At 36.7% G+C, this 27,404-nt stretch overlaps 1 protein-coding gene across 25 annotated transcripts in view; it reads right to left on the bottom strand.

Annotated features, from left to right (window-relative positions):
- LOC129053431 (histone demethylase UTY) overlaps nt 1–27,404 on the bottom strand; it is a 234,424-nt gene that overhangs the window by 194,906 nt on the left and 12,114 nt on the right. For all 25 annotated transcript variants that reach the window (XM_063721447.1, XM_054545477.2, XM_054545474.2 and 22 more), the window contains exon 4: nt 7,745–7,794. In XM_063721447.1, the coding sequence (XP_063577517.1) occupies nt 7,745–7,794 (50 nt within the window). The remainder of the gene's footprint in view (nt 1–7,744; nt 7,795–27,404) is intronic.

Genomic DNA, 27,404 nt, shown 5'->3' on the forward strand with positions numbered 1-27,404 from the left:
CATCTTTTGGAGGATTCAAGACTCTCATAGTAAATGTAATACTTCTATTAGGCAGCTGTCTAATACTCCCTTGTTTATTGCCTCTCCTGTTTAGGAACATACAGTCCACTACACCACCCCCCAAATAATGGCACTAAGTATCAGCCATTACCCACAGAAGAAAGCTCATCTCATGAGAAGGTAGAGAATTATGAAACTAACATAGGTTTTCTCTAAAGTAGCTTCCTTTCCCATACCTCACCCTCTTTACCTTCTACATGGATTATAAAACACACATGTATAGGTATGGGATAGAAGAGCTAGGCTTTAGACATCACTTATAAAAACAACTTGCTGAAGTGTAATCTGACTTCTACTTAGGCACAGGCAAATAACGCCATAGAAAATACTAAGTTCAGCTTCTGGCTGGCTTACTCGTGCTTCTCTCTAGAGAAGACACCAAAAATCATGCCCCCCAGGTGGATGGCTGGTTAGTCAATGATGGGGAAGATTCCCTGAAAGATAGGAACAATCTAAGAAGACAGGCACAGCCACAGGGAGGACAGCAAAGGCTGAGAAAAATTAGGCCAGAGAGCCAGTCTGCTCCCACAAAGAAGACAAGTGACGCTAAGAGCAGATACACCGGCAAAGTAACTCCCCATGCAAACAGATGAATTGCCTTTTGACAGGCCTTTGACTCTGTCCTACCATGTTAGCATCATGTGCATCATCAGGAAACAGGTAAAAGCTTTCTAATAATAGTTTCTTTTAAAAGAAAGCTTTTAAAGGGGGGAATATGGAAGGAAAATAAAATAAATAATAAAGTTGAAAATAATAAACATAACGTAGGTGATAGTTAACATTAAGTATAGGTTACACATAGGATAAGAAATTTAAGTAGCCCCTCCCAACATTGCTAACAAGTTGCAGCTGAGCTTATCTCAACCTTCCAAAGCTTATCGCCTGCCTCCAGACCCCTGCATATTTCTGTAATTCCTGTTTTCCCTTACCCCAGCTCTGTTCAGCTTCGAGGTTGACTGGTCAAGATAACTAAATTGTAAACTTTCTTAGAATTGTCACAGGTTACATAATTTACCGTCTTTGTCTGAAATGGGTATCCTGCCTTGTTTTCCCACCTCAAATGACACATAAGCAAACCTGCACTCTTTGTCAGGGTTGGCAGCCATTTTGGGTGTGAGCCTGCTGTCGGCCCCGGTGCCCAAATTAAATAAAAGTTATCTTTGGTCTCCAAAGGTCTGTTTGTCTTACTCAGCCGGAGTTTTACTGCGACACATGATCACTGGGTCTACAAAGATATTAACATGAAAGTCAAATTTTTTGAAACAGAAAAAAATGAAACACACTATACCAAAAGCAGTGAGAAGTGAGACACAACAAAAGCAGTGTTAACAGGAAAATTTACAGCACTAAATGCCCACCTTCAAAACGTATATATACTACAAATCACAAATCTAATGATGCACCTCAAGAAACTAGAAAAGCAAGATCACACTAAACCCAAAATTGGCAGAAGAAAAGACCAGAGCAGCATTAAATGGAATATAGACTAGAAAAACTAATTACATTAAATGGAATATAAACTAGAAAAATGCATGACTAGAATTGTATATGTGGGTGTGTATTAGCTCTTAAAAAAACTGATTTTCTTGGCCAGGCATGGTGGCTCACACCTATAATCCCAGCACTTTGGGAGGCCAAAGTGGGTGGACCACTTGAGGTCAGGAGTTTGAGACCAGCCTGGCCAACAAAGAATCAACAAAACAAAAAGTAAGGGAGACCAGAAAAAATAAAATAAGAAATGAAAAAGGGAACATTATAATTGATATCACAGAAATACAAAACATCATCAGAGACTATTATAAACAACTACATACTCAAAAACTTGAAAAGCTAGAGAAAGGATAAATTCCTGCGAACATACAACCTACCAAGATAGAATCAGGAACAGGCATCATCAGAGACTATTATGAACAACTATATACTCAAAAACTTGAAAACCTAGAGAAAGGATAAATTCCTGGAAACATACAAACTGCCAAGATAGAATCAGGAACAGGCAGAAAACCTGATGAGACAAATAAAAGTAGTGAAATCAGTCAGTAATTATGACATCTCCCAACAAAGAAAAACACAGGATCAGATGGATTCACAGCCAATATCTGGGAAGTTTGAGGTTGAGGAAGGGGAATGGATGATAAGAAATGAGTTAATGGGTGAAACATACATTACTTGGGTGATGGATAACATGTTGAATGCTCTAATTTGAACGCTGTGCAATCTATGCATGCAACAAAATTGTACATGAACCCCATAAATTTGTACAAATAAAAAAAAAAGCATTAGTACTAATCCTTCATAAACTCTTCCCAAAAATTAGTCCACTTTCACTAAAGGACAGAACAATTAGGCAAAAGAGTAATGAAGAATACATTAAGACAACATTTTGAACCAACTATACCTAACAAAAATCTATGACACTTCACTAACAATAGCAGGATATAGATTCTTCTCAAGCACACAAAAACAGCTCTTGGACCAGGAGCGGCGGCTCACACCTGTAATCCCAGCACTTTGGGAGGCCAAGACATGCAGATCACGAGGTCAGGAGATCAAGACAATCCTGGCCAACAGGGTACAACCCTGTCTCTACTAAAATACAAACCATTAGCTGGACGTGGTGGTGCACACCTGTAGTCCCAGCTGCTTGGAAGACTGAGTCAGGAGAATCCGTTGAACTCGGGAGGCAGAGACTGCAGTGAGCCAAGATCCACCTCTGCTCTCCAGCCTGGCAACAGAGCAAGACTCTGCCTCAAAAAAAAAAAAAAAAAAAAAAAAAAAGAAAGAATGAAAGAAAAAAGAAAAAAATCCAGCTTTGAACAGTCCCTATGATAAGCCATAAAACAAGGCTTAACAGTAAAGTTTTTAAAATAATATATATATTCATACAAAGTATCTCTTGTGCCCATGACAGAATATACTGAGTAATAAAACATGAAAAATTCACAAATTGTGGAAATTAAACACACATTTGTGAATTTGTGTGTCTAAATTTCCAGTGAGTCAAACAAATCAGTAAGTAACTTCGTAAGAATTAAAGCTAAAATACATCTTCATAAAACTGATAGAAAGGAGCTACAACAATGCTCAGAGGGCAAATTACAGGTATAAATTCCATTGCTAAGAAGAAATAAATCCTACGTGTAAACTACTCTTAAAAAAAAACAAAACAGCAAACTAAACCCAAAGCATGTTTAAAAAAAGAAAACATAGATATGACTAAAAATTTAATAAAATATTATCATCTGCAAACACAGATAGTTTGACTTCCTCTCTTCCTATTAGGATGCTCTTTATGTCTTCCTCTCCCCTGACTGGTCTGGCTAGAACTTCCACTACTGTGTTGGTCAGTGGTGGTGATAGCAGGGCGTCCTTGTTCTGGTTTTTTTCAAGGGAAATGGTTTCAGCTTTTGCCCATTCGATGTGATGTTGGCTATGAATTTATCACAATGGCTGTTATTATTTTGAGGCAGATTCTGTCAATGACTCATTTGTTAAGGGTTTTTAACATGAGGGAATTTTGAATCTTATCAAAAATCATTTTTGTTATCTATTGGAAAGGAACTGTGGTATAAATATACACCATGGTATATACTACGCAGCCATAAAAAGGAATGAGATGATGTCCTCTGCAGAAACATGGATGGAGAAGGAGGCCATTATTCTAAGTGAACTAATGCAGCAGCAGAAAACCAAATACATATTACTAACTTGTAAGGGGGAGCTAAACATTGAGTACATATGGCCACAAAGAAAAAACAACAGACACCTGAGCCTGCTTCAGGGTGGATGGTGGGAGAAGGATCAAGAACGACCTATCAGGTACTATGCATATTACTTGGGTGACAAAATAATCTCTACACCAAACCCCTATGACACTCAGCTTTCCTATATAACAAACCTGCACATGTACCCCTGAGCCTGACAGTTAAAAAATAAAAAAACCCTAGAAATTAGTGTAAATTTGTTATTTCAACTGTAACAAAAAAGTACACTAAATACTTATATACTGACAACTAAAAAACATTTTGATACAAATGTTAAAAGTTCCAAATAAATAACAAGAGGGCTGGGTACATAGTGGCTCACTCCTATAATCTAGTTTGGAAGGTCAAGGAGGGTGGATTGCTTGAGCCCAGAAGTTCAAGAGCAGCCTGGGTAACAGTGTGAGATAGATAGATAGATAGATAGATAGATAGATAGATAGATAGATAGATAGATAGATACATAGATAGATAGATACATAGATAGACAGACAGACATACAGATAGATAAGATGTCATTTGTTGATATCATTTAATTATAAGTGTTCATGGGCTGTACCACATAATACTGTTAAGATGACACTACTCTTAAATTTGAACTATATATCATAATCCCTGGTGGCTTTTGGCACAAACACAAAACTGATCCTGTGGAAAATACAAGGTACCTAGAGAAGCCAAAATAACTTTGCAAAAAAGGAACCAAGATGAAAAAAATCATACTAACCAATCTCAAAACTTACTACAAAGGTACACTAATTAAAATATGGTAGCGCTACAATAATGACAGACATATATCTAACACACAACTTGAGTCCAGAAAAAAGAAAAACTAAAAAAAAAATTTTTTTTAAATTATTACACTTTAAGTTCTGGGATACATGTGCAGAAGGTGCAGGTCTGTTACACAGGTATACATGTGCCATGGTGGATTGCTGCACCCATCAACCCATCATCTACATTAGGTATTTCTCCTAATGGTATCCTTCCCCTACCCAACCCCCACCAATTCCCTGACAGACCCCAGTATGTGATGTTCCCCTCCCTGTGTCCATATGTTCTCACTGTTCAACTACCACTTATAGTGAGAATGTGTGGTATTTGGTTTTCTCTTCTTGTGTTAGCTTGCCAACAATGATGAAAACCTTTAAAATTTATGGTAAGTCTGAGGAACTGTCAGGGCCAAAGGAGCCTAAAAGAAAGACATGAGAAGTAATAATGTTATATTCAGGATGGGATCCCCCCCAAAAAAATTAGGTAAAAACTCTGGAAATCTGAATAAAGAATGAACTTTACTTATACTAATTCATCAATACTGCATAATAAACTTTAACAACACATGTACCAGATTAACATAAGATGTTATCAATAGGGGATTATGTATAGACACACTGTGGTATCTTTGAAATAATCTTGCAAAGCTAGAACTGTCAATAAAAAATAAAGTTTACTTTATTTTTAATTTACTTCATTACTAATGAAGATAATGATTAAAAGTGATGAAAAACATCAACTAATATGTCTTAAAAAGCTTGATTAAATTCTGAGCAGAAAAAGTACAAGGAGATCAGAAAACGGTGGAACAGAAGATCCTCTGTTCATATACCCCATAGCAGAAATAACTTGGCAATGATTCACAAGTGAAAGTGGCTTTGTGGGAGCTTTGAGTTACAGGTGGGAGCATTTTGCCTAATCAGTGGTTTCCTAGTTAGGCAAAACTCTCACCCAGTATGTGCCCCTGAGGTAGGCCTACTAACCTGTCAAATTGCATATTTTAAAGCAGTACTGTAATGCAGCTCCAGCTACCAGCCATACTGACCAAAATCCTAAAAGCCATCCTGTCTAAAAACCATTAGAAACACCTGCCTCAGACCCTAGTAGTAGGTGTCCCAACCACAGACTCCACTATATACCCAGCAGCAGTCACCTGACCTGGCTCCTACCCCACTCAGTGATCCCAGAGGCTATCCCAACAGCCCAGGGTCCAGAGAGGAGATCTGTAAAGACTAAAAGAGGTGTTTGCTCTTCGAACACACATACAGCCAAAATGACACCAGCAAAACCAATTAATAAAGCTCCAGTGACCAAGCACAAAGAAGTAAACTACATGGAAAAGAATTTGAAACGATCATCTTAAACAAGCTGAATGAGATGAAACACAAGATAGGTAAGTAAAAGAAATCGAGAAAACAATGAATGAATAAAATGAGAGCTTTAATAAAGAAATAGAAACCATAAAAAAAATCCTAAAACTGAATGAAGAACACAATAACAAAATAGAACATTAACAGCCTCAATAGCTGATGCAAATATGAAGAATCAGCAGGCTGGTATACAACAAGGTCATTTGAAATTAGCTGGTAGCTGTTTCAAGCTGGTGTCTGGAAATAAAAATGAAATTAGCCAGTTAGATGAACAAAAAAAAAGAAAAAAGTAAAAGTAAAGAGCACATATGGGACCTACAGGATGCCATCACAAAAACAAATATACATTTTTTACACAGAAATATATACAATTTCCCAAGGAGGAAAAAAAAAGGCTGAAATTGAGAGAAGTCAACAAAATAGTAGAATAGAAAGTTCCCTGCTCATATCAAAATTAACTCAAATAATCAAATACCTAAATGTAAAAGCTGTAATTATAAAACACTAAAAGGAAAATACTGATAAACCTGTATGACCTTGGATTGGTAACAGATATATTTAAACTAGTCACTTGGTGGTAAAGGCAGAAGCACCAAAACAACATTGTATTTATACATTTTGACATTTTCGCTAAACATACAGTCAAAATATTTTTTTCCATCATTTGTTGCATGGACACTGGCTTGTTTCTGCTTTTTGGCTTTTATGTATAACGCTGCAGTGAACATCTGTATCCTTGCTTTTGTTTGAACATGTAGTTTTATTTTCTTTTATTACATACCTATGAGTGGAATTGTTTGACAAGACAGTAACTTTGTGAAGATCTGCTAGGTTGTTTTCTAGAGTAGTTGTACCATTTTATATTCGCATGTCAACATTTAAAGACCTGCTTCTCTACATCCTAGCCAACACTTGCTGTCTTTTAAAAAATTTTTATAATCCTAGAAAATATGAAGTGGTCTGTAGTTTCGATTCTCATTGTCCTCATGACTAACGTTTGAAGAGCTTTTTGTTTATTGGCCATTTGTATATGTTTATTTTTGGACAAATGTCTATTCTGATTATTTTTCTTCTGTTATTTCTTGAGTTGCAAGAGTTTTAAAATATATATGTCTGGTTATTTGATCCTTACATGATTTGCAGATGTTTTCTTATTCTTTTGAGTTGTCTTTTCAGTTTTGACAGCATTCTTTGAAGCACCAAAGACTTAAGTTTTGATGGATTCCATCAAAATTCATCCAGAATATGCAAATATATAGAAATAGAAATGAAATTAATGATTGCTTAGTGCCACATTAATGGAAGGAAACAGAAGGGTATGGTGTTTTATTTTAATATCATGAAAATGTTTCAAAATCAATTGTTGTGATGGTTGGACAACTCTATGAATACATTAACAACTACTGAATTGTACACTTTAAATGAGTGAATTCTAAGCTATATGTATATGTCCATAATGTTTTACCAAAAAATAATAAATCAAAATAAATGCTTATCAATATATGTTTTGGAACTAAGTAGCTTTCATTTTTAATTACATTTCTTTCCCACTCAAGTAATTAATGAAAGCCAGAAATAATTTTATTTATATTAGGAATCAACACATGGCCTTTCAAACAGGACTTTCCCTTTATCCACATTGTACTATCTATGGCTAATTCTCATAGCAGTTACAACTAAGAGTAGTATCATAGGTTACATCCTATGACAAGACAAATGTATTTTGAGTATGATCTGCCATAAAGGAAATAAGAACTGGCATTGAAAATTTGTACCAACCTTCCAGTAGTCAGCCTGTAAACTGTAATATCTCTGATATGCAGATAATGCTGGAAAAAGAAAAAATAATTATTAGCCAAATCATATCCCATTTAAAAATCCACTCTAAGACATTAAATTGATATTTTAATATAAGCTGCCAAACATGCCTATTAACAAACAATAAAAATCAAATAACCTAAATTTTATGGCTTACTAATTTAATTATGTATATAAAACCATGATCAAATCTCACCCATGCACTCAAACAAACATAGTATCTTAGCAATTACTTGAATCAATTTGACCTCCTTCAGGGACCAAAAGTAATGGCAATCTTCTAAAGGTATTCCCTACTATGATAAAGTTTTCTAATTTTTCTTAACATGCAATTCACTTTCTAGAAAGATAAAAATTCAGTCACCTAAGGCACAAAATAACTATTTGTGATGCTTCCCTTTACACAATCAGTAGATACTATTATCTATAGTTTAATTCCAAGTTAGGATGCCCTATGCCCTAAAACCTACCTAAAGGCAAAAAGGGTACTCAAATCATATAAAGTGGTTGTTCCTGACAGCCTAAAAAAGGCACACAAAATAAAACCACAAAATAAAAACGTAAAAAAGAAGTCGTATAAGCACATTAGAATTAGCGGAAACATTAACAATGACAAAACTAGGAAAACCCATCACTTTATCCAATCAACTCAGAATCTCTGAAAAACAGCTAAGCAATGATTATATTCCTGGGGATAAGCTTTCAGGATAAATTATAGCACTGAATATCACCCAAAGTCAAAAATAAATTGAAAAAGACGAAAAAGAAAAAATAAACTGAAAATAGCAGAATGCCAAAAGTGGCAGATTGAACATATTGTTATATGCACAAGATTTTGTCTTGAACAAGCATTTTTAGAAATCTCAGATTTTTACAATAAAAATGTAAACATTAGCTGAAATGCTTCCACTGAATTTAGCCACAAAAAGTTAAGGTGTGGGGGAAAGCCTATTGAGGAAAACTTGCTTTTTTCAAACAAAAAATGACAAGACAGAATTTTAAAAGGACCAAATTTAATGCTCAACAGACAGCAGCATATATAAGAATCATCTCATGATATAGGCTACATTTCTATGACTAAAATATTTACTTTCAAAACGAGAAAGTATAAAGGAGTGACATCCAAAAAAGTAGCCTGAAAAGATCCACAGACACTTTCTCAAGAAAAGCAAACTTAAAGTCTCTCTATAGCTGTCTTAAGGGCACTATTCAAATGCAGAAAATTTTACTAAGAAAATAAACTAAGTTCTCAGCAAAAACAGTGAAAATCTATCGTATTTTAGCCTGAACTAATTTTTTCTCACACCATTCCTACTGTACCCCAGCTCAGTAAGATAGGACCACTAGACCCACCAAAATAAAGTGTTCTCTTGCACAAGCTCCTGTTTTAGGGCTAGGCTAACTCCTCAACAGATGTAGGCTACCAACATTTCCCCCACTCAGCTCAGTATTGCAGAAACTATATTAAAAACAAGTGTGGCCAGGCGCAGTTGCTCATGCCTGTAATCCCAACACTTTAGAGGGCTGAGGCGGGTGGATCATGAGGTCAGAAGATGGAGACCATCTTGACTAACACAGTGAAACCCCATCTCTACTAAAAATACAAAAAAATTAGCCAGGCATGGTGGCACGTGCCTGTATTCCCAGCTACTCAGGAGAATCACTTGAACCTGGGAGGCGGAGACTGCAGTGAGCCAAGTTCGTGCCACTGCACTTCAGCCTGGATGACAAAGTGAGACTGTGTCTGGAAAAAAAAAAAAAAAAAAGGCAAATGACAAGACGAGAGGCAGCTTTGCTCTCCCATGCCCACAATGGCTAACTGAAAAGTCTAATCCAGTTGCAGCAGACCACGAAAGTACTGATGCCCAACAGCCCTTGATCCAAATAACTCTGGGTAGATTCCACGTAAGAGAGGCAAGCAGACTAAAGACTATAGCTCCTGCCCAGTGCGTGCTCCTAAAACACAGGGATCATTTCAAGAGTAGTGGCCATTATCTCAGGCTGCAGCCCTTGAAAAGCAAAGGTTCAACTCTAGTGGAAAAAGTAGGCTTAAGATCATGGAATGCAGTAATTGCTCTTCCAGTGTGAATTTATACAGAAAGCATTTGGGGGTGTTCAAACCCAAAAATATCATAGAAAACATGTAGATTTTTACAGTTAAGCGTCTAGCAGCTCCAAAATAGCAAGTACATAAACTGCAGACTGGCTAGCAGTTTTACAGAGAGAAACGGAGAGAAAGAATCTCCTGGGTTAGTAAAGTCCTGGAAGACAGACCTCAAAAAGCGTTGCGCAAATGAGTAATGTGGGATACCGCTCAGCATAAACACTAGAATTAACAACTGTCAGAAAAAAAAGAACAGAAAAAGGAACAGAAAGCCTGAGGAATACCATAGTGGTAAATTCCCACCAATTTACAGGTTATCTTTTTCCCTTTTATCTTACATTTGAGACTGAAGAAGCCACCATTCAGAAGCACCAAAAAGAATGAAGGCAGGCAGGATGGTACTAATCTCCCTAATCAAAGGAAAAAGGCAATCCAGCAAGACAGAAAACTTAGAACGGAATCTGTCTATTGCAAACAGTACAGAAAAAAGTTCGCTCAAACCACCTACTCTACATGAAGGTCAAGTAGAAAGCATAGACATCTATCATATATCAGGCTACCTATTGCGTTAATGTGAGAGGAAGCCAAGTAGGGAGCAAGAAAAGAATTTATCTCATGGCTGGTAATGAGGCTCACATGTCCTCCACTGAAGGTAGCCTAGATTTCACACTCATGTGGCAGTAACAAGCTGCCTGCGCATGTTAGTGGAGTCAGAGCACCCCAGTGGAAGTCAGGATTTTAACCACTGGCCAGTAATAAGGAAGACTGGAATAATAATGGAAACCATGTGGGAAGCCAAAACTCTCATTTCAGTTCAACATTAGCAAAAAGCCTAACTCAGTAATCTGAACTTTAACATTCACCTGGCAGTACGAGACAGCAATACTATTTACTGTAGATTAACGTAAGATCCACCAGCCAGGTGCAGTGGCTCACACCTGTAATCCCAGTACTTTTGGAGGCTGAGGTGGGTGGATCACTTAAGATCAGGGGTTCGAGACCAGCCAGGCCTGTTAACATAGTGAAACCCCATCTTTACTAAAACTACAAAAATCAGCGAGGTATGGTGGCACATACCTGTAGTTTCAGCTGCTTGATAGGCTGAGGCACAAGAATCACTGGAACCCATGAGGCAGAGGCTGCAGTGAGCTGAGACAGCACTGCTGCTGGGCAACAGAGTGAGACTGTCTGATAGCGTAACATAAAAATTTCTAAGATCCAGTCAAAAATCATTCACCATATCAAAAAAAAAAAGAAGTATATCACAATGAATGAAAAAGATGGGAGAAATGTTTGAATATAGGATAAAAATTTTTAAACTGGAATAAAAGTGCTTCAAAGAGCAATAAACAAAGGAAAAATTGGAAGTCACAGTAAAGAAACAGAAGCTATAAAAGGCAAACCAATGTAAACTTTAGAACTTATAAATGAAATACTCAAAATAAAGAGCTCAGCTCATAGCCTCAGTGGCACAATGCACATAGAAACATCATTAAATTAGAATATGGAAAGATAAAAAACTATTCAATCCAAACTAACAAGAAAAAAGAAACTAAGGCAAGAGAAAGAATGGAGCCTCAGGGATTTGTGGGTTATAACTAGAGATCTAAGTGTCATCACACTCCACAAGGAATGGAGAAAGAACCAGATGTAAAACGTACTTAAAAGATAGGTATGAAATTTATCCAAATGTGAGTGAAAAAGAGATGTGGATGCTAGCCACAACAAAGCCCCTACATCCTTCAAAGGCCCTCACGCTAACACAGGGGACTGCCTGGAGATCACGCAAACCCATTGCTCCAGAGAGAGGTCACTTTGGGACCAATGCACTGCTAGAGCGCTAAGCAACTGCAAGCAGCTAAAACAACTGTGAAGAGCAATAAACTCCAGTGACTCACAATTCCCAGTATCAACACTTCCTAGAAAGCTACTATAATCAAAACAGTATAGCTAACATAAGGATAGAAATAGAGACCAATGGTAAAATAGAGCTAAGAACCTGAAAATAATCTTTACATATATGATCAATTGATTTTTTCACAGAATGCCTAGTTCACTCTTGAAAGGGCAGTTCAATTTTCTCACGCAAAAGAATGAGGCTGGTCCCCCAACTCACATAATATACTAAATGTAATCAATTCTTTATTAAATATAAGAAGTAAAACCAAAGAAATCTGGAAGAAAATATAAAGATTTTTCATGTTCATGAACACGGCAACAGAGAGGACATCAAAAGCATGAGCAACAAAAGACAAACTGAACTTGATCTAAATTAGAAACTGCGCAAAGCTCATTGTTAATAAAATGAAATGAAAACATATACAATGGGGGAAAATATTTGCAAATCATATGTTTAATCAAAATTTATTATCGAGAATATACAAAAAAACTCCTAGAACTCAGTAACAAAAAGACAAGTAGCTCAACTAAAAAAAAAAACATAAAGAATCCAAACAGACATTTCTCCAAAGAAGATACATAAATGGCCAATGAGCACCTGAAAAGATACTCGACATCGTTAGTCATTAGGGAAATAATGCAAATCAAAACCACTATGAGACTATCACTTCACACTGTAATAGTTACAATGGGAGGTGTGGGGAAATAGGTAAAAACAAGTGCTGGCAAAAAACTGGAAGTCTCCTTCAATGGCAGGATAGTAATAACGGGTACAACATCTGTGGAAAACGGTTTTCTTAAAAAAATTACTGTTTTTTCAGTAATAAAAATAGCAATTCCACTCCCAGCTAACTTGTCAAAAGAACTGAAGGCCAGGTGCAGTGGCTCACGCCTGTAATCCCAACACTTTGGGAGGCTGAGGCAGCTGGATCACCTGAGGTCAGGAGTTCGAGACCAGCCTGGCCAACATGGCGAAACCCTGTCTCTACCAAAAAATAAAAAATTTAAAAAATAAAATAAAAAAAGGCAAAAATTGGCTGGGTGTGCTGGCGTGTGCCAGTAATCCCAGCTACTCAGGAGGCTAAGGCAAGAGAATTGCTTGAACCCGGGACACAAAGGCTGCTGTGAGCCAAGATCACGTCACTGCACTCCAGCCTAGGTAACAACTACAAAAAAAAAAAAAACAACTAAAAGTGGGGACTCAAACAAATGTCTGTATACTAATTTTCATAGCACATTCCCAAACAGCCAAAAGGTAGGAAAAAAAAAACATAAAGCATTCATCCAAGATGAACAGTAAACTGTGGCACACATACACAATAAAATATTATTCAGTAATAAAAAGGAACATAGTAGTAATACATGCTGCAACATGAAAGAACCCTGAAAACATTTTGCTGAGTAAAAACAGCTGACATATACAATTTGATATCATTTATATATCAATAACAGGCAATCCACAGAGACACAAGGTAGACTAGTGACTGCAAGGACCTAACTGAAGAAAGGAAGAAGGAGGAGTGACCACTAAAATAACATTTCAATCAAAGAAATATATACAATATACATTGCTAACTGGTTAAAGAAAATAAACAGGCCGGGCATGGTGGTTCATGCCTATAATCCTAGCACTTCCGGAGGCCAAGGTGGGCAGATCACCTGAGACCAGGAGTTTGAGACTGGCCTAGACAACATGGCAAAACCCCGTCTCTACTAAAAATACAAAATTAGCCAGGCATGGTGGTAGGTGCCTATAATCTCAGCTACTCCAGAGGCTGAGGCAGAAGAATCACCTGAACCCAGGTGGCCGAGGTTGCAGTGAGTCAGATCACACCACTTCATTCCAGCCTGGGCGTCAAAGCAACACTCTGTCTCAAAAAAAAAAAAAAAAAAAAAAAAAAGAAAGAAACAAGGATCTACGTCAATGTTTATTGCAACATTATTCACACTAGCTAAAAGGTGGAAACAAATCAAGTGTCCACAAACACCAATGGATAAACAAAACTGTGGTATACACATACAATGAAATATTAATAAGCCTTAAAAGCAAATGAAATTCTAATACATATTATATGAATGACTAAATTAAACACATGCCAGGTAAAAGAATCCAGACACAAAAGGAACAATAATGCATTATTCCACTTATAACTTACCAAGGAAAGATACATTCATACAGATCAAGGTGTAATGTAGGCAAACAAGGGCTGGCAGTGGTTAATAGGAATTTATAGCTGAATGGCTACAGAGTTTTGTTGGTATGATAAAAAAAAAGTTTTGGAAGAGTGGTGATGGCTATGATGTACTTACTGCTAAAGAAATTTAACACTTAAAAGTGATTTAAATGGCAAATTGTGTTATGTGTATTTTAACACAAAACTTTAAAAAAAAAGAAAAATGATTTTTCTGGAATAAGTAAAGATCTCTCCCTGGAAGAGATGCGAAAATTCAAAGATCAGAACGACTATCCATAATCACAGATTATCATGTGCTAAAGCATATGAACAATAAAATTTGAGTAAGGGTAAGAATAACAGATTTTCTAAATTATCACCAAAACATTTCCAACATGAAGGACATGAGATGCTGATTCACAAGGACACATAATAGATTAAAATAGGCCTATTCTAAAACATATCAATTTGAAACTTCGGAAAAATAATTCTATATTCCCAGTTTTTAGAAAATTAGTACTTTCCTAAGTCTTCAACATCCCCACAGCCTGTGACCATCTAACCCAAATGAGGTGCATCAATAGGATAAGGCTAGTCCCTGCCAAGTTGACCTTCTTGCCTTTCCCTGATTATGATCTAGAAAAATTCAAAGACATCAGTAAAATTCTCTCCAGTCTTTTGCTTGAATATTTTGTCCTGACCCCTAATAGAGGGGTTCCACTGTCTATGGTTCCACTTTCTCTCAGCTCCTGATGTGCTGAGTAAGGGCATTCTCTGGGAGTTCCACCTAAATGACCCCTTGTGTGGGGTGCCAGGCCTCCTTCTTCTAGAACCTGTGAGTATAACAAATTCTTTAATCTCATTTGCCTCATCAAGTATAATCTCCACAGCCATACTGGAATGATCCTTAGCGACCCCAAAAAGACCACTTACTCCTCTATTTACAACATAAGGACAAAGACTTCCAGGGGTAAGGCACTGAGCAACAGGTCACATGAAAAAAATTGTTATTAAGGAGCCTCAGACTCATACCAGCAATTCTAGGACCAAGAAAATGGAAAACTACTTCCAAAATTATAAAAAAAAAAAAACTATTTCCATCCTAGATTTAAATATTCAGATTATTAATTTACAGTTGCAAGGCTAAAAGAAAGACATTTCACACAAACATATATGTGAAGTCTCAAAACAACATTATCTCTCATGAATCTTTCCTTAAGAAGCTACTAAAGAATGTGCTCATCTAGAAAATATTATATACTGGCTGGGCATGGAGGCTCACACCTATGATCCCAGCGCTCTGAGAACAAGGCAGGTATGGATTACTCAAGTTCAAGAGTTCAAGGCCAGCCTTGGGTAATGAAACTCTGTTTCTAGAAAAAAACACAAAAATTAGCCAGGCATGGTGACTTGCACATGTAGTTCCAGCTACCTGGGCAGCTGAGGTGGAAAAATGGCTTCAGCCACAAAGACGGAGGTTACAGTCAGTCGACATTGAGCCAGTGTACCCCTGCCTGGACAACAGAGCAAGAATCTGTCTCTAAAAATAAAGAAAAATAAAAAATTATATACCAACAAAGAAGATATGTGATAAAGAAAACAGGAGTACCAGAACAAAGAAAAAAGGTTCAAAAATGGCATCTATGTCCCAGATAGAATTTAGGAATACCATGACTCAGGACATATGCATATTGATGTCTACTAACATCTGCTGTTCCTATATTTCTTAATCTGAAAAATGCCCAGTTAAACTTGGTTTTGATTATTATATGTGCAAACCTATTTTTTTTAAACCACCTCTACTATCCTTTTCACACACTACAAACTAGATGACTAGAAGGCCATCTCACTCCCCTTAGAAGTGTTCTAACATGACCATCATTTGAATTGTCCATTCTCTCCCTCATCTTATTTCCTCACAAATTTCTAGTACCTGGTACACATAAGAGCCTAGTCAGAAACACTAATTGTATGAAGTATGTTGTCCTAAAGTCTGTTCCTAAAAATCAGTTTTATTTATGCTGGGGTATTCAGTTTTTCAAAACTAAACAATATCCAATCATTCATAAGTAGTTGAAGAAAACAACAAAATTTCAAGGAATCTATAAAATCTACTCCTAGAATTAGCATGAATTTAGTAAGCTCTTATGATACAAAGTCAATTTTAAAACTCAACTATTATTTCTTATATAGTACTAACAATAAACAACTATACATAAAAATTTAGCACCAAAATTTTAAGTATTTAGGTCTTAGTATAAGAATATATTTAATAAGACATGCAGGATCTGTACGTTGAAACTGTCAAACAAGAAATTAAAGCATAAAACAATTGAAAAGTTATTTCATTTACATGAATTAAAAGAATTACTATAGATAGATAAGATGAACATCTTCCTAAAATAATTAACAAATTCAACAAAATCCAAATGAATGCCCAAGGACTGGCTTGTCTATACCTGTAAAAAAGTACTCCCTTGAGTGCAGGCTATTGATAATGACTTCCTTCCAGAAAATATGATACGCAAAGAAGCAAAAAGAGTAACTTCACAATGGAGAAACCTAACAAACAGTGCCTCAGCCAGTGAATAACATTAAGTCATGTTGACAGTATATGTCTCTGATATGATGTGATAAAAATGCACTTTATAATTTTCCTCCTAAAAAAATGATAATCCTAGCTTAATCATGAGAAAAACAACACATGATCCCTGTTCAGGGACATTCTACAAAATACCTGACCAATACTCCTCAAAACTACTAACATCATCAAAAATAAGGAAAGCCTGAGAAAGTGGCAACAGACAAGAAGATCATAAGGAGACATGACAACTAAATAAAATTAGCTATCCTAGTCGGAACTCTGAAAGAGAAAAAGGACAACAGGGAAAAACTTTCTTAAAAAAATTTGAATAGAGACTTTAGTTAATTTATCAATACTGCTTCATAATACTGTGACAAATCTATCACCCTAGTGGAAGAGGCTAAGAGGGAAATGGAGTATACATAGAAACTCTCTAATAACTTGTAAAATATAGTATACATTTGACCATGTCTATAAAAAGTAAAAACATTATTGGACATTTAGGTTGGTTCCAAGTCTTTACTATTGTGAATAGTGCCGTATACATAGAAACTCTCTAATAACTTGTAAAATATAGTATACATTTGACCATGTCTATAAAAAGTAAAAACATTATTGGACATTTAGGTTGGTTCCAAGTCTTTACTATTGTGAATAGTGCCGCTATAAACATACGTGTGCATGTGTCTTTATAGCAGCATGATTTATAATCCTTTGGGTATATACCCAGTAATGGGATCACTGGGTCAAATGGTATTTCTAGTTCCAGATCCCTGAGGAATCGCCACACTGACTTCCACAATGGTTGAACTAGTTTATAGTCCCACCAACAGTGTAAAAGTGTTCCTATTTCTCCAGATCCTCTCCAGCACCTGTTGTTTCCTGACTTTTTAATGATCGCCATTCTAATTGGTGTGAGATAGTATCTCACTGCGGTTTTGATTTGCATTTCTCTGATGGCCAGTGATGATGAGCATTTTTTCATGTGTGTTTTGGCTGCATAAATATCTTCTTTTGAGAAGTGTGTGTTTGTATCCTTCACCCACTTTTTGATGGGATTGTTTGTTTTTTTCTCGTAAATTTGTTTGAGTTCATTGTAGATTCTGGATATTAGCCCTTTGTCAGATGAGTAGGTTGCAAAAATTTTCTCCCATTCTGTAGGTTGCCTGTTCATTCTGAAGGTAGTTTCTTTTGCTGTGCAGAAGCTCTTTAGTTTAAATGTTCAACAATGATAGACTGGATTAAGAAAATGTGGCACATATATACCATGGAATACTATGCAGCCATAAAAAATGATGAGTTCATGTCCTTTGCGGGGACATGGAAGAAACTGGAAACCATTATTCTCAGCAAACTACCGCAAGGACAAAAAACCAAACACCGCATGTTCTCACTCATAGGTGGGAACTGAACAATGAGAACACATGGACACAGGAAGGGGAACATCACACACCGGGGACTGTTGTGGGGTGGGGGGAGGGGGGAGGGATAGCATGAGGAGATATATTTAATGCTAAATGACGAGTTAATGGATGCAGCACACCAACATGGCACATGTATACATATGTAACAAACCTGCACGTTGTGCACATGTACCCTAAAAGTTAAAGTATAATAATAATAAAATAAAGTAAAAACATTATAATCATACTGTTAACCATTGTCCTAGATAAAGGCTTTAGAAGAGTACTATGGTCAGCCTCCATTTGCAACCTATAAAGTTTAAAATTCACATTCAGAATTTATGAGGAATTTACCTCTTATAATTTTGAATGTAACCTCATGTACTTAAGCTTACCTGTTATATTTTCAGCCATTTAAGCAAGTTCTCAAGTATCAGTCTATTACATCAGTCCCTGGGATCTTACCATTTAAAAAATCTTAACATTTTATGTCTTCTAAATAGGTTATTAAAATTAATGGCTATTACCAATCTCCCTCTTTATAGTTTCTCTGTCGAATTTATCTTATTCAAAGCATTGTCCTTACTTTTAATAGTTAAGTCAAGTACTGACCCATGGATAAAATTCCTAATCCTACTGTAACTAGACTTTTCTGAAGTCTTAAACAGAGGATGGGGCAAGAGTGTGAGGATCATTTATTTTGATTTCTTTATACTACACAATGTCTGTTTCACAATAATTGCAGTAACTGTCTAATTGATTCTTCTCTTGGTAAACCAAAATTCACACACTCTTTATTATGTGCTTCTTGGGTCCTCAGTGGCTCAAGTTGTCCTTGTTCGTCCCACTGTGAAACCTTTTAATATCATTATAGGCAAGATCACTGTTTTCCTTTACCACTTACAAAAACGGTTTACCAACCATTTCAACATTAACCGCCTTGATGAATACCCAAAACTAAAGTTTTATCAATCCTTGAACCCAATTTTAGTCTTAAACAGCCTTCTAATTATTTTTAATATTTGTTTTCTATTTAAATCTATTCATTTTAGTCTGTTATAAGCTTAAATCCCTAATTTCCTTAGAAGTATTTCTAAGTACCTGAAATTCAGTTTCATTAAAGCCAGAGAACATAAAACTCATTTGTTAATCACATATTAAATATACAAACATACTTCTTAAAGTATTAAAATGACTGCCAAGAACCAACAATATATTCATATAAAGAAAAAAAATTCAAGAGCAAATAATGAAAGTTAACTATTAAAAAAAAACTTCAGAGTTCTATAATCCCTACCATATTTTTATGTTTAACATAATAGAAATACAAGGAGAAAAAGAAGTGGAAAAGATGCCATGTCATATTTTCTTTAACCTCATGACCTTGCTTCACTTCTTTTAAATAAAAAAATGGGGTTGGGCACACTGGCTCACACCTGTAATCCCAGCACTTTGGGAGGTCAAGATGGCAGACTGCTTGAGTTCCGTAGTTCAAGACCAGTGTGGGCAATATGGCAAAACCCCATTTCCACAAAGAATACAAAAAAAAAAAAATATCCTGGCATGGTGGCGCATGCCTGCAGCCCCAGCTACTCAGAAGGCTAATGTGGGAGGACTGCTTGAGCTGGGGAAGCAGAGATAGCAGTTAGCCATTATTGTGCCACCACATTCCAGACTGGGTGACAGAGCCAAACCTTGTCTCAAGAAAAAAAAAAAAAAAAATGAGGGTGAGGGGTGTAGTTAAAGAGATGTTGGTCAAAGGAAACAAAATTTCAGTGAGATAGCATAAGTTCAAGTGATCTACTATAAAACAGAGTAACTATATTCATATTATATATCTTGAAAATTGCTGAGAGTAAATTTTAAATGTTCTTAACACCAAAATAAATAGAAATTTGTGAAGTAATGCAAATGTTAGTTTGTTTCAACAATTCTACAATGTACACATATTTCAAAACAAGATGTTGTACTCGAGAGAGATACATAATTTTTATGTCATTTTATAAATAATTTTTTAAAGGGGAAATGCAAACTTTACAAAAGGTCCTGACTACTGTATACATAGTACAACAAAAAAATTTACGACAAGCTTTCCCATTTTTATGAGTTTTAAGGATTTGTAAGAATTTTCTTAGAAATGAAAACAGAAACAATTGTCAAAAAACAAAAAAGAGAAGGAAAGGAAGAAAGAGAAGGAAGGAGAGAAAGAAAAGAGAAGGAAAAGAAGGGAAATGAGGGAAGGAGGGTGGAAAGGAGGGAGGGAGGGAAAGAAGGAGGGGGAAAGACAGGGTGGGGGGTCAGGAAGGAGAGTGGAAGAGAAATTAGTAATATAAACTACAATCCAATGGTACAAATAATACTAAGCAGTGATAGGAATTCAAGAACATAGTTACTCTCATACATACTGATGTGCAAATATAAATCAGTAAAGCCTTTCAAGAGGACAATCTGGCATTAAGCACTCAAAAGTTCATTTAAAAACAAGAGTATTTGTGTGTGTGTATTCCTTGCCTCCATAATGCCGGTAATGGATATATAACAACAATTACTGGCACATAAAAATTTTCACTAGGCTTGTCAACAGTGATTATTTTAAAAGCATAAAAAGAAACAAAGAGACTAAAATGCTCAGAAAGAAAATGTTTTCTAGTTTTAAGAAGAGTCTCACTCTGTTGCCCAAGCTGGAGTGCAATGGCGCCATCTCAGCTCACCTCTGCCTCCTAGGTTCAAGAGATTCGCCTCAGTCCCAGAGTAGCTGGGATTACAGGTGTGTACCACCGCACCCTGCTAATTTTTGTATTTTTAGTAGAGATGAGGTTTACCATACTGGCCAGGCTGGTCTCGAACTCCCGACCTCAGGTGATCTGCCTAACTTGGCCTCCCAAAGTGCTGAGATTACAGGCATGAGCCACCATGCCCGGCCGAGAAAATGTTTAACTTAAGTAATGGAATAAGGGATTACAAATGTTTTAAAATTGTAAATGCAGCCTATAAATTTGAGGTATTTTGGCATGATATTATTAGTATACTCTATTGACTTTAGGTTACAAACTGGTATACAGAGTAAAAAACACATTTTAAATTTTGAAATGTTTATATTGACACAATAGTCTATTAGGATTTTTATCAAAACTTTTAACAGCTGTCTCTTGGTGGCAAATGTACTACTGAAGCCTTTGTAGAATTTTTCTTAAATACTGTGAGTCACCAAGCTCAATGCAGTAAATACAGATGTAAACAAAACACACAGCAATAATTTAGTTTTTTTAGTTATCTGAATACTGTTTTTTATTTTGATGTGTCTATCTTTTATTGAGGGGAAATCCACATAACATACAATTAGCAATTTTAGAGTATACAATTCAGTGGCATTTAGTGTATTCCCAATGTTGTGCAGCCACCACCACTCTCTATTTTCAAGTTTTTTTGTAACTCCAGAAGTACACACTATCATTCTCTGGCAATCATTAATCTATTCTGTCTCTATGGATTTACCTATTCTGAATATTTCAAAATATTCAAAATAACTCAAAAAACATGGGATTCTGTGTCTGGTTCCTTTCACTTAGCATAATGTCTTTAAGGGACATGCAGGTTGTAGCAGGTATCAGTACTCCATTCCTTTTTATGGCTGAGTAATATTCCATTGTCTGTATATACTACAGCTTGTTTACACAGTCATGGACATTTGGGTTGTTTCCACCTTTTGGCTACTTGAATCAAGTTGCTATGGGCATTCATGAACAAGTGTTTGTTTGAGTGGTTTGTTTTGTTTCAATTATTTGGAGGTGTATACCTCAGAATGGCATTTCTGATTCATTGGTAATTCTGTAAAGTTTTTCAGGAAATATATATATATATATATATATATATATATATATATATATATATATGTACACATTTTTATTATACTTTAAGTTCTAGGATACATGTGCACAACGTGCAGGTTTGTTACATATATATACACGTGCCATGTTGGTGTGCTGCACCCATTAACTCGTCATTTACATTAGGTATATCTCCCAATGCTATCCCTCCCCTCCTCCCCCAACCCCACAACAGGCCCGGGTGTGTGATGTTCCCTTTCCTGTGTCCAAGTGTTCTCACTGTTCAATTCCCACCTATGAGTGAGAACACCTAGTGTTTGTTTTTTTGTCCCTGCAAGTTTGCTGAGAATGATGGTTTCCAGCTTCATCTGTGTCCCTACAAAGCACATGAACTCATCCTTTTTTATGGCTGCATAGTATTCCATGGTATATATGTGCCACATTTTCTTAATCCAGTCTATCATTGATGGGCATTTGGGTTGGTTCCAAGTCTTTGCTATTGTGAATAGTGCCTCAATAATCTTACATATGCATGTGTCTTTACAGCAGCATGATTTATAATCCTTTGGGTATATAGCCAGTAATGGGATGGCTGGGTCAAATGGTATTTCTAGTTCTAGATCCTTGAGGAATCACCACACTGTCTTCCACAATGGTTCAAGTACTTTACAGTCCCACCAACAGTGTAAAAGTGTTCCTATTTCTCCACATCCTCTCCAGCACCTGTTGACATTATTAAAATAACATTCTCATCAAGGTCATCAGGGTCTCAGAACTGGCTACATACAACCTCCAAGAAAGTTTCATTCCTTCTGTTTTTCCAATGTGTTCTGCCACAAATTCTTCAGTTCTCAAAGCTAACAGAACTTTTACTAGTTGCCTAATGCATCAGTTCCATAGTTCTGAGAGCATGGGCATGAATGTCTGAAAACCTGAGGTATGATCACTCATCTGCTATTCTCTGAACTTCTCAATTGCATTTTCCTCCTTGAATAAATCACACTAAATTAGTGATACCACAAATTGTGATCATTGAGAAATCTCTAAAGGTTTTTCAGAAGTAGAGAAGGAAGCTATCTATGACTTTTTAAAACTGTGACTGAATTCTAAATATATTTAATTGGACATTACATGAAGACATTGTGTACTTAATGTCTGAATGCAGGGAAGATAAATAGAAAATCACCTGATGCATACACAAAAATTTATCAGCTTTACAAAGACATATAACCATTCTATGAGCACATGTTTATTGCAATATTTTGTCCTTTACTGTCAACAAAAGAACACAGCCACATGATATAGGAAAAATCTATATTTTTTACAAATTTTCCATGATCTCTAGCTAAAAGGTCATATGACATATATGCAACAATTTATCAGCTTTCAGAGCTTTAATTGATATTCATTATTTGTGGGTTCTATGTTATTCAACTCACGAAAATTTATATGTACACAAAATCAATTCACAGTTATTCACAGACTTGCACAGGGCAGCAAAAAATTCGAGCCACTGGATACACACTCCCAGCTAATGTTAGAAGAGGTGAGCCTTTCTCTGACTTCATGTGTCAAGTACTCTAAAAAAGCAGGCTTTTCCTGCTGTATGCAGTATCACATTTTTCTTATTTTTGCTTTTTTGTTAGTAATTTTGCTGTTTAAAATCACTATCCAGCTGGGTGCAGTGGCTCACACCTGTAATCTCAGCACTTTGAGAGGCCAAGGCAGGCCTATCACTTGAGGTCAAAAGTTTAAGACCAGCTTGGCCAACATGGTAATACCCCGTCTCTATTAAAAACATAAAAATTAGCTGGGTGTGGTGGCGCATACCTGTAATCCCAGCTCCTAGGGAGGCTGAGGCACAAGAATCACTTGAACCCAGGAGACATAGGTTGCAGTAAGCCAAGATCACACCACCGCACACCAGACTCGTTGACAGAGTGAGACTGTGTTTCAAAAAATAAAGCCGGGTGCGGTGGCTCACACCTGTAATCCCAGCACTTTGGGAGGCCAAGGCGGGCGGATCATGAGGTCAGGAGATCAAGACCATCCTGGCTAACATGGTGAAACCCCATCTCTACTAAAAATACAAAAAAATTGCTGGGTGTGGTGGCGGGCACCTGCAGTCCCAGCTACTCGGGAGGCTGAGGCAGGAGGAGAATGGCGTGAACCCGGGAGGTGGAGGTGGCAGTGAGCCAAGATCGTGTCACAGCACTCCAGCCTGGATGAGAGTGAGACTCCATCTCAAAAAAATAAATAAATACATAAAATAAAATAATAAAATACAATATAAAATAACAAAATAAAATGAAACATTAAAAAATATATAAAATCACTAACCAATGTATAGTGCCAAAGAGCTGTGTGATGTCCCTAAGTACAAAAAGAATGTGATGTGCCAATGTGTCTAAATACAAAAAGAATGTGATGTGCCTCACAGAAAAATATATTTCATTCAGGCATGAGTTATAATGCTTCTGGCTTTGAGTTCAACTATAATGAATCAACCACTTAGATTTTAATAGGGATCTTTAAACAGAAATACATATATAGTTATGTACTAATCAACTAACAACAATGTTGTGATCAAAGGCTAATAGGAACTTTATCCTGTACTTCCCTTTAGGAACAATAGTTCAGTATTTGCTAATTCAGTTTTCACTATGACTTTATAACAGTAATCTAAATGACAAGAATCTATATCTTTTGTGAAGCAAATTCATTGTTTTATACAGACACACACACACATACACTGAGTCTGAGTCTAGTGAGACAGAGAGCCTATCCCAGGCTGCCAATCTGGATAACAGAAGCCTAGGATTCATTGCAAGCTTTGGCCTAAGGCTCATGAAAGCTGCCCAGAGCATATGGAGTCTCATCTGTGCATGTCCACTTGCACCATAGCTGAGGAACCCCGAAAAGCAGCCCTAAGTTTAACACCCTGGCATTATAAGCCTTAACGAGCTAAACAGTTGAAAGAACACACCACCAGCTCTTCAGTGCATCCTGTTTCTGGTGTGGAAGGCAGCTGGGAAAAAAGCAGGCTGTTTGCTGAGTCCCTTATCATCTTAGGATGTTGTATTCCCAGTACACTCTACAGTCATTCTTGAGAACTACAAGTGAGAAAGAATAAAAACTCGGTTGGTCCCTGGCCACGGTGACTACTATCCTCCATGAAATATACACTATGGTCACCAGTTTATATAAATATTCTACTTTATACTGTAAACAAACAGTATTTCCACATTACAGATTAAGAATCTATATATTTAACAAATTCCCTTCTCTAGGCAACAGAAAAAAGCTATAATCAAGCATCAGGGAGGGACAGCACTGGGAAGAATAGCTAATGGATGCTGGACTTAATACCAGGGTGATGGATGGATCTGTGAGGCAAACAACCATGGCACATGTCTACCTATATAACAAACCTGCACATCCTGCACATGTACCCCAGAACTTAAAAGTTGAAGGAAAAAAACACTGAACTCCTTTTTTAAAAAAACAGATTTTTATATTTTCAAACTATACTAACACTTCAAATTAAAGAAACATCATCTTCAATTTAAACAGCAACAAAAATAGGCTTATCCATAAATGAAATAAAACTATTATTTTTGGAGAAGCATAACTCAAAGACCTATTAGTGGGAAGCACCCATTTTATGTTCTTATACTCTATGTACCAGGGCAGAGTATTACAATTTCACCCAAGAAAGTGAAAGGCAAACAAAGAAGAAAAAGAAACACATGAAGTTTGACATACATTATTAGTCATTCTTGGAATAATAGTAAATGTACAGGAATCAAAAACACAGAGCCAAAATTTTTAACAAAAGTGGCTGTCAGTACAACAGGTAACAAATTACTTACTTGAAAGAAGAATAGAGAAAGTTATGAATGGCTGGAATCTCAGTTAAACTTGTAATTGGAAAACTTTCAACTCAACATGAAATATAAAATATAAATGAATGTCTCTGTATTCATTTTCTTTTCTTCTCTACTATTACAAGTGATCAAGTTAACCTCTACCTCTAAAAAGGCTAATTCTTTTTTTCTTTGAGACAGAGTGTTGCCCTGTTGTACACACTGGAGTGCAGCAGCACAATCTCAGCTCACTGCCACCTCTGCCTCCAGGGTTCAAGCAATTCTCCTGCCCCAGCCTCTAGAGTAGTTGGCATTACAGGCGCATGCCACCATGCCCAGCTAATTTTTTGTATCTTTAGTAGAGACAGGGTTTCACCATGTTGGGAGGCTGGTCTTGAACTCCTGACCTCGTGATCCACCTGCCTTGGCCTCCCAAAGTGCTGGGATTGTAGGCATGAGCCACTGTGCCTGGCCAAAAGACTAATTCTTTACATGCCAATATTGACCTGAGAGAACATTTAATCAAGAACTTAAATGTCAGCGTTATTCTTCTCTGACCTTAATGTATTTTGCCCAATGTCTGACCTACCATGTGCCCAAACCACAACACAACACAACAAAATAACCTTCAAAACAATTTCCTTGGAGTCTTTATTCACTTCACAGACAAAAATTATACAAGGTCTCTTCTCTTCTTTTTAAATAGAAAATGTAACTCAATTATCAATCTTAAAGCTCTAAGAAATTTAAAAATATATGCCAGGTGCAATGGCTCATGCCTGTAATCCTAAAACTTTGGGAGGCCAAGGCAGGCAGATCACCTGAGGTCAGGAGTTCAAGACCAGCCTGGTCAACATGTTAAAACCCCATCTCTACTAAAAATACCAAAATTAGCTGGGAGTGGTGGCAGGCACCTGTAATCCCAGCTACCCGGGGGAGACTGAGGCATGAGAATCACTTGAACAGGGAGGCAGAGGTTGCAATGAGCCAAGTTAGAGTTCGTGGCACTGCACTCCATCCTGGAGATACAGTAAGACTCTGCCTCAAAAAAAAAGAAATTAAAAATGCATATTAAGTGACTGCTGACTGCTACATAGCAAAGACAGACAGTCCCTATTTAAATCTACTTCTCAATTCAGGGTCTTTGTTTATTAGCTCTCAAGTTTACATATTAAACACACACAAAAAAATCTTACATGTGTACTAGAAAAACCTACGCATTTTTCTTCTCCAATTGTTTCCTCTGAAATATTACACTTTAGGCCAGGCACGGTGGCTCACACCTGTAATACCAGCACTTTGGGAGGCAGAGGCGGGTGGATCACTTGAGGTCAGGAGCTCGAGACAAGCCTGGCCAACATGGTGAAAACCCATCTCTATTAAAAATACAAAAATCAGCCGGTGTGGTGGCGCATGCTTGTAATTCCAGCTACTTGGCAGACTGAGGCATGAGAATCGCTTGAACCCAGGTGGCAGAGGTTGCAGTGAGCCGAGATTGTGACATTGCACTCTAGCCTGGGCAACAAAACAAGACTCTGTCTCAAAAAAAAAAAGAAAAAGAAATATTACATTTTAACCAAATTTTTATCTAAAAGTTTATAAATAAACATTACTAGTCACCTGCTAAAATAAAGCCCATTTAACAAGTACTAAGAATTTCAGGCTGGGTGCAGTAGCTCATGCCTGTAATCCCAGCACTTTGGGAGGCTGAGGCGGGTGGATCAAGAGGTCAGGAGATCGAGAATATCCTGGCTAACAGAGTGA

Source organism: Pongo abelii, chromosome Y, assembly GCF_028885655.2.
Source record: "Pongo abelii isolate AG06213 chromosome Y, NHGRI_mPonAbe1-v2.0_pri, whole genome shotgun sequence".
Lineage (NCBI taxonomy): Eukaryota > Metazoa > Chordata > Mammalia > Primates > Hominidae > Pongo > Pongo abelii.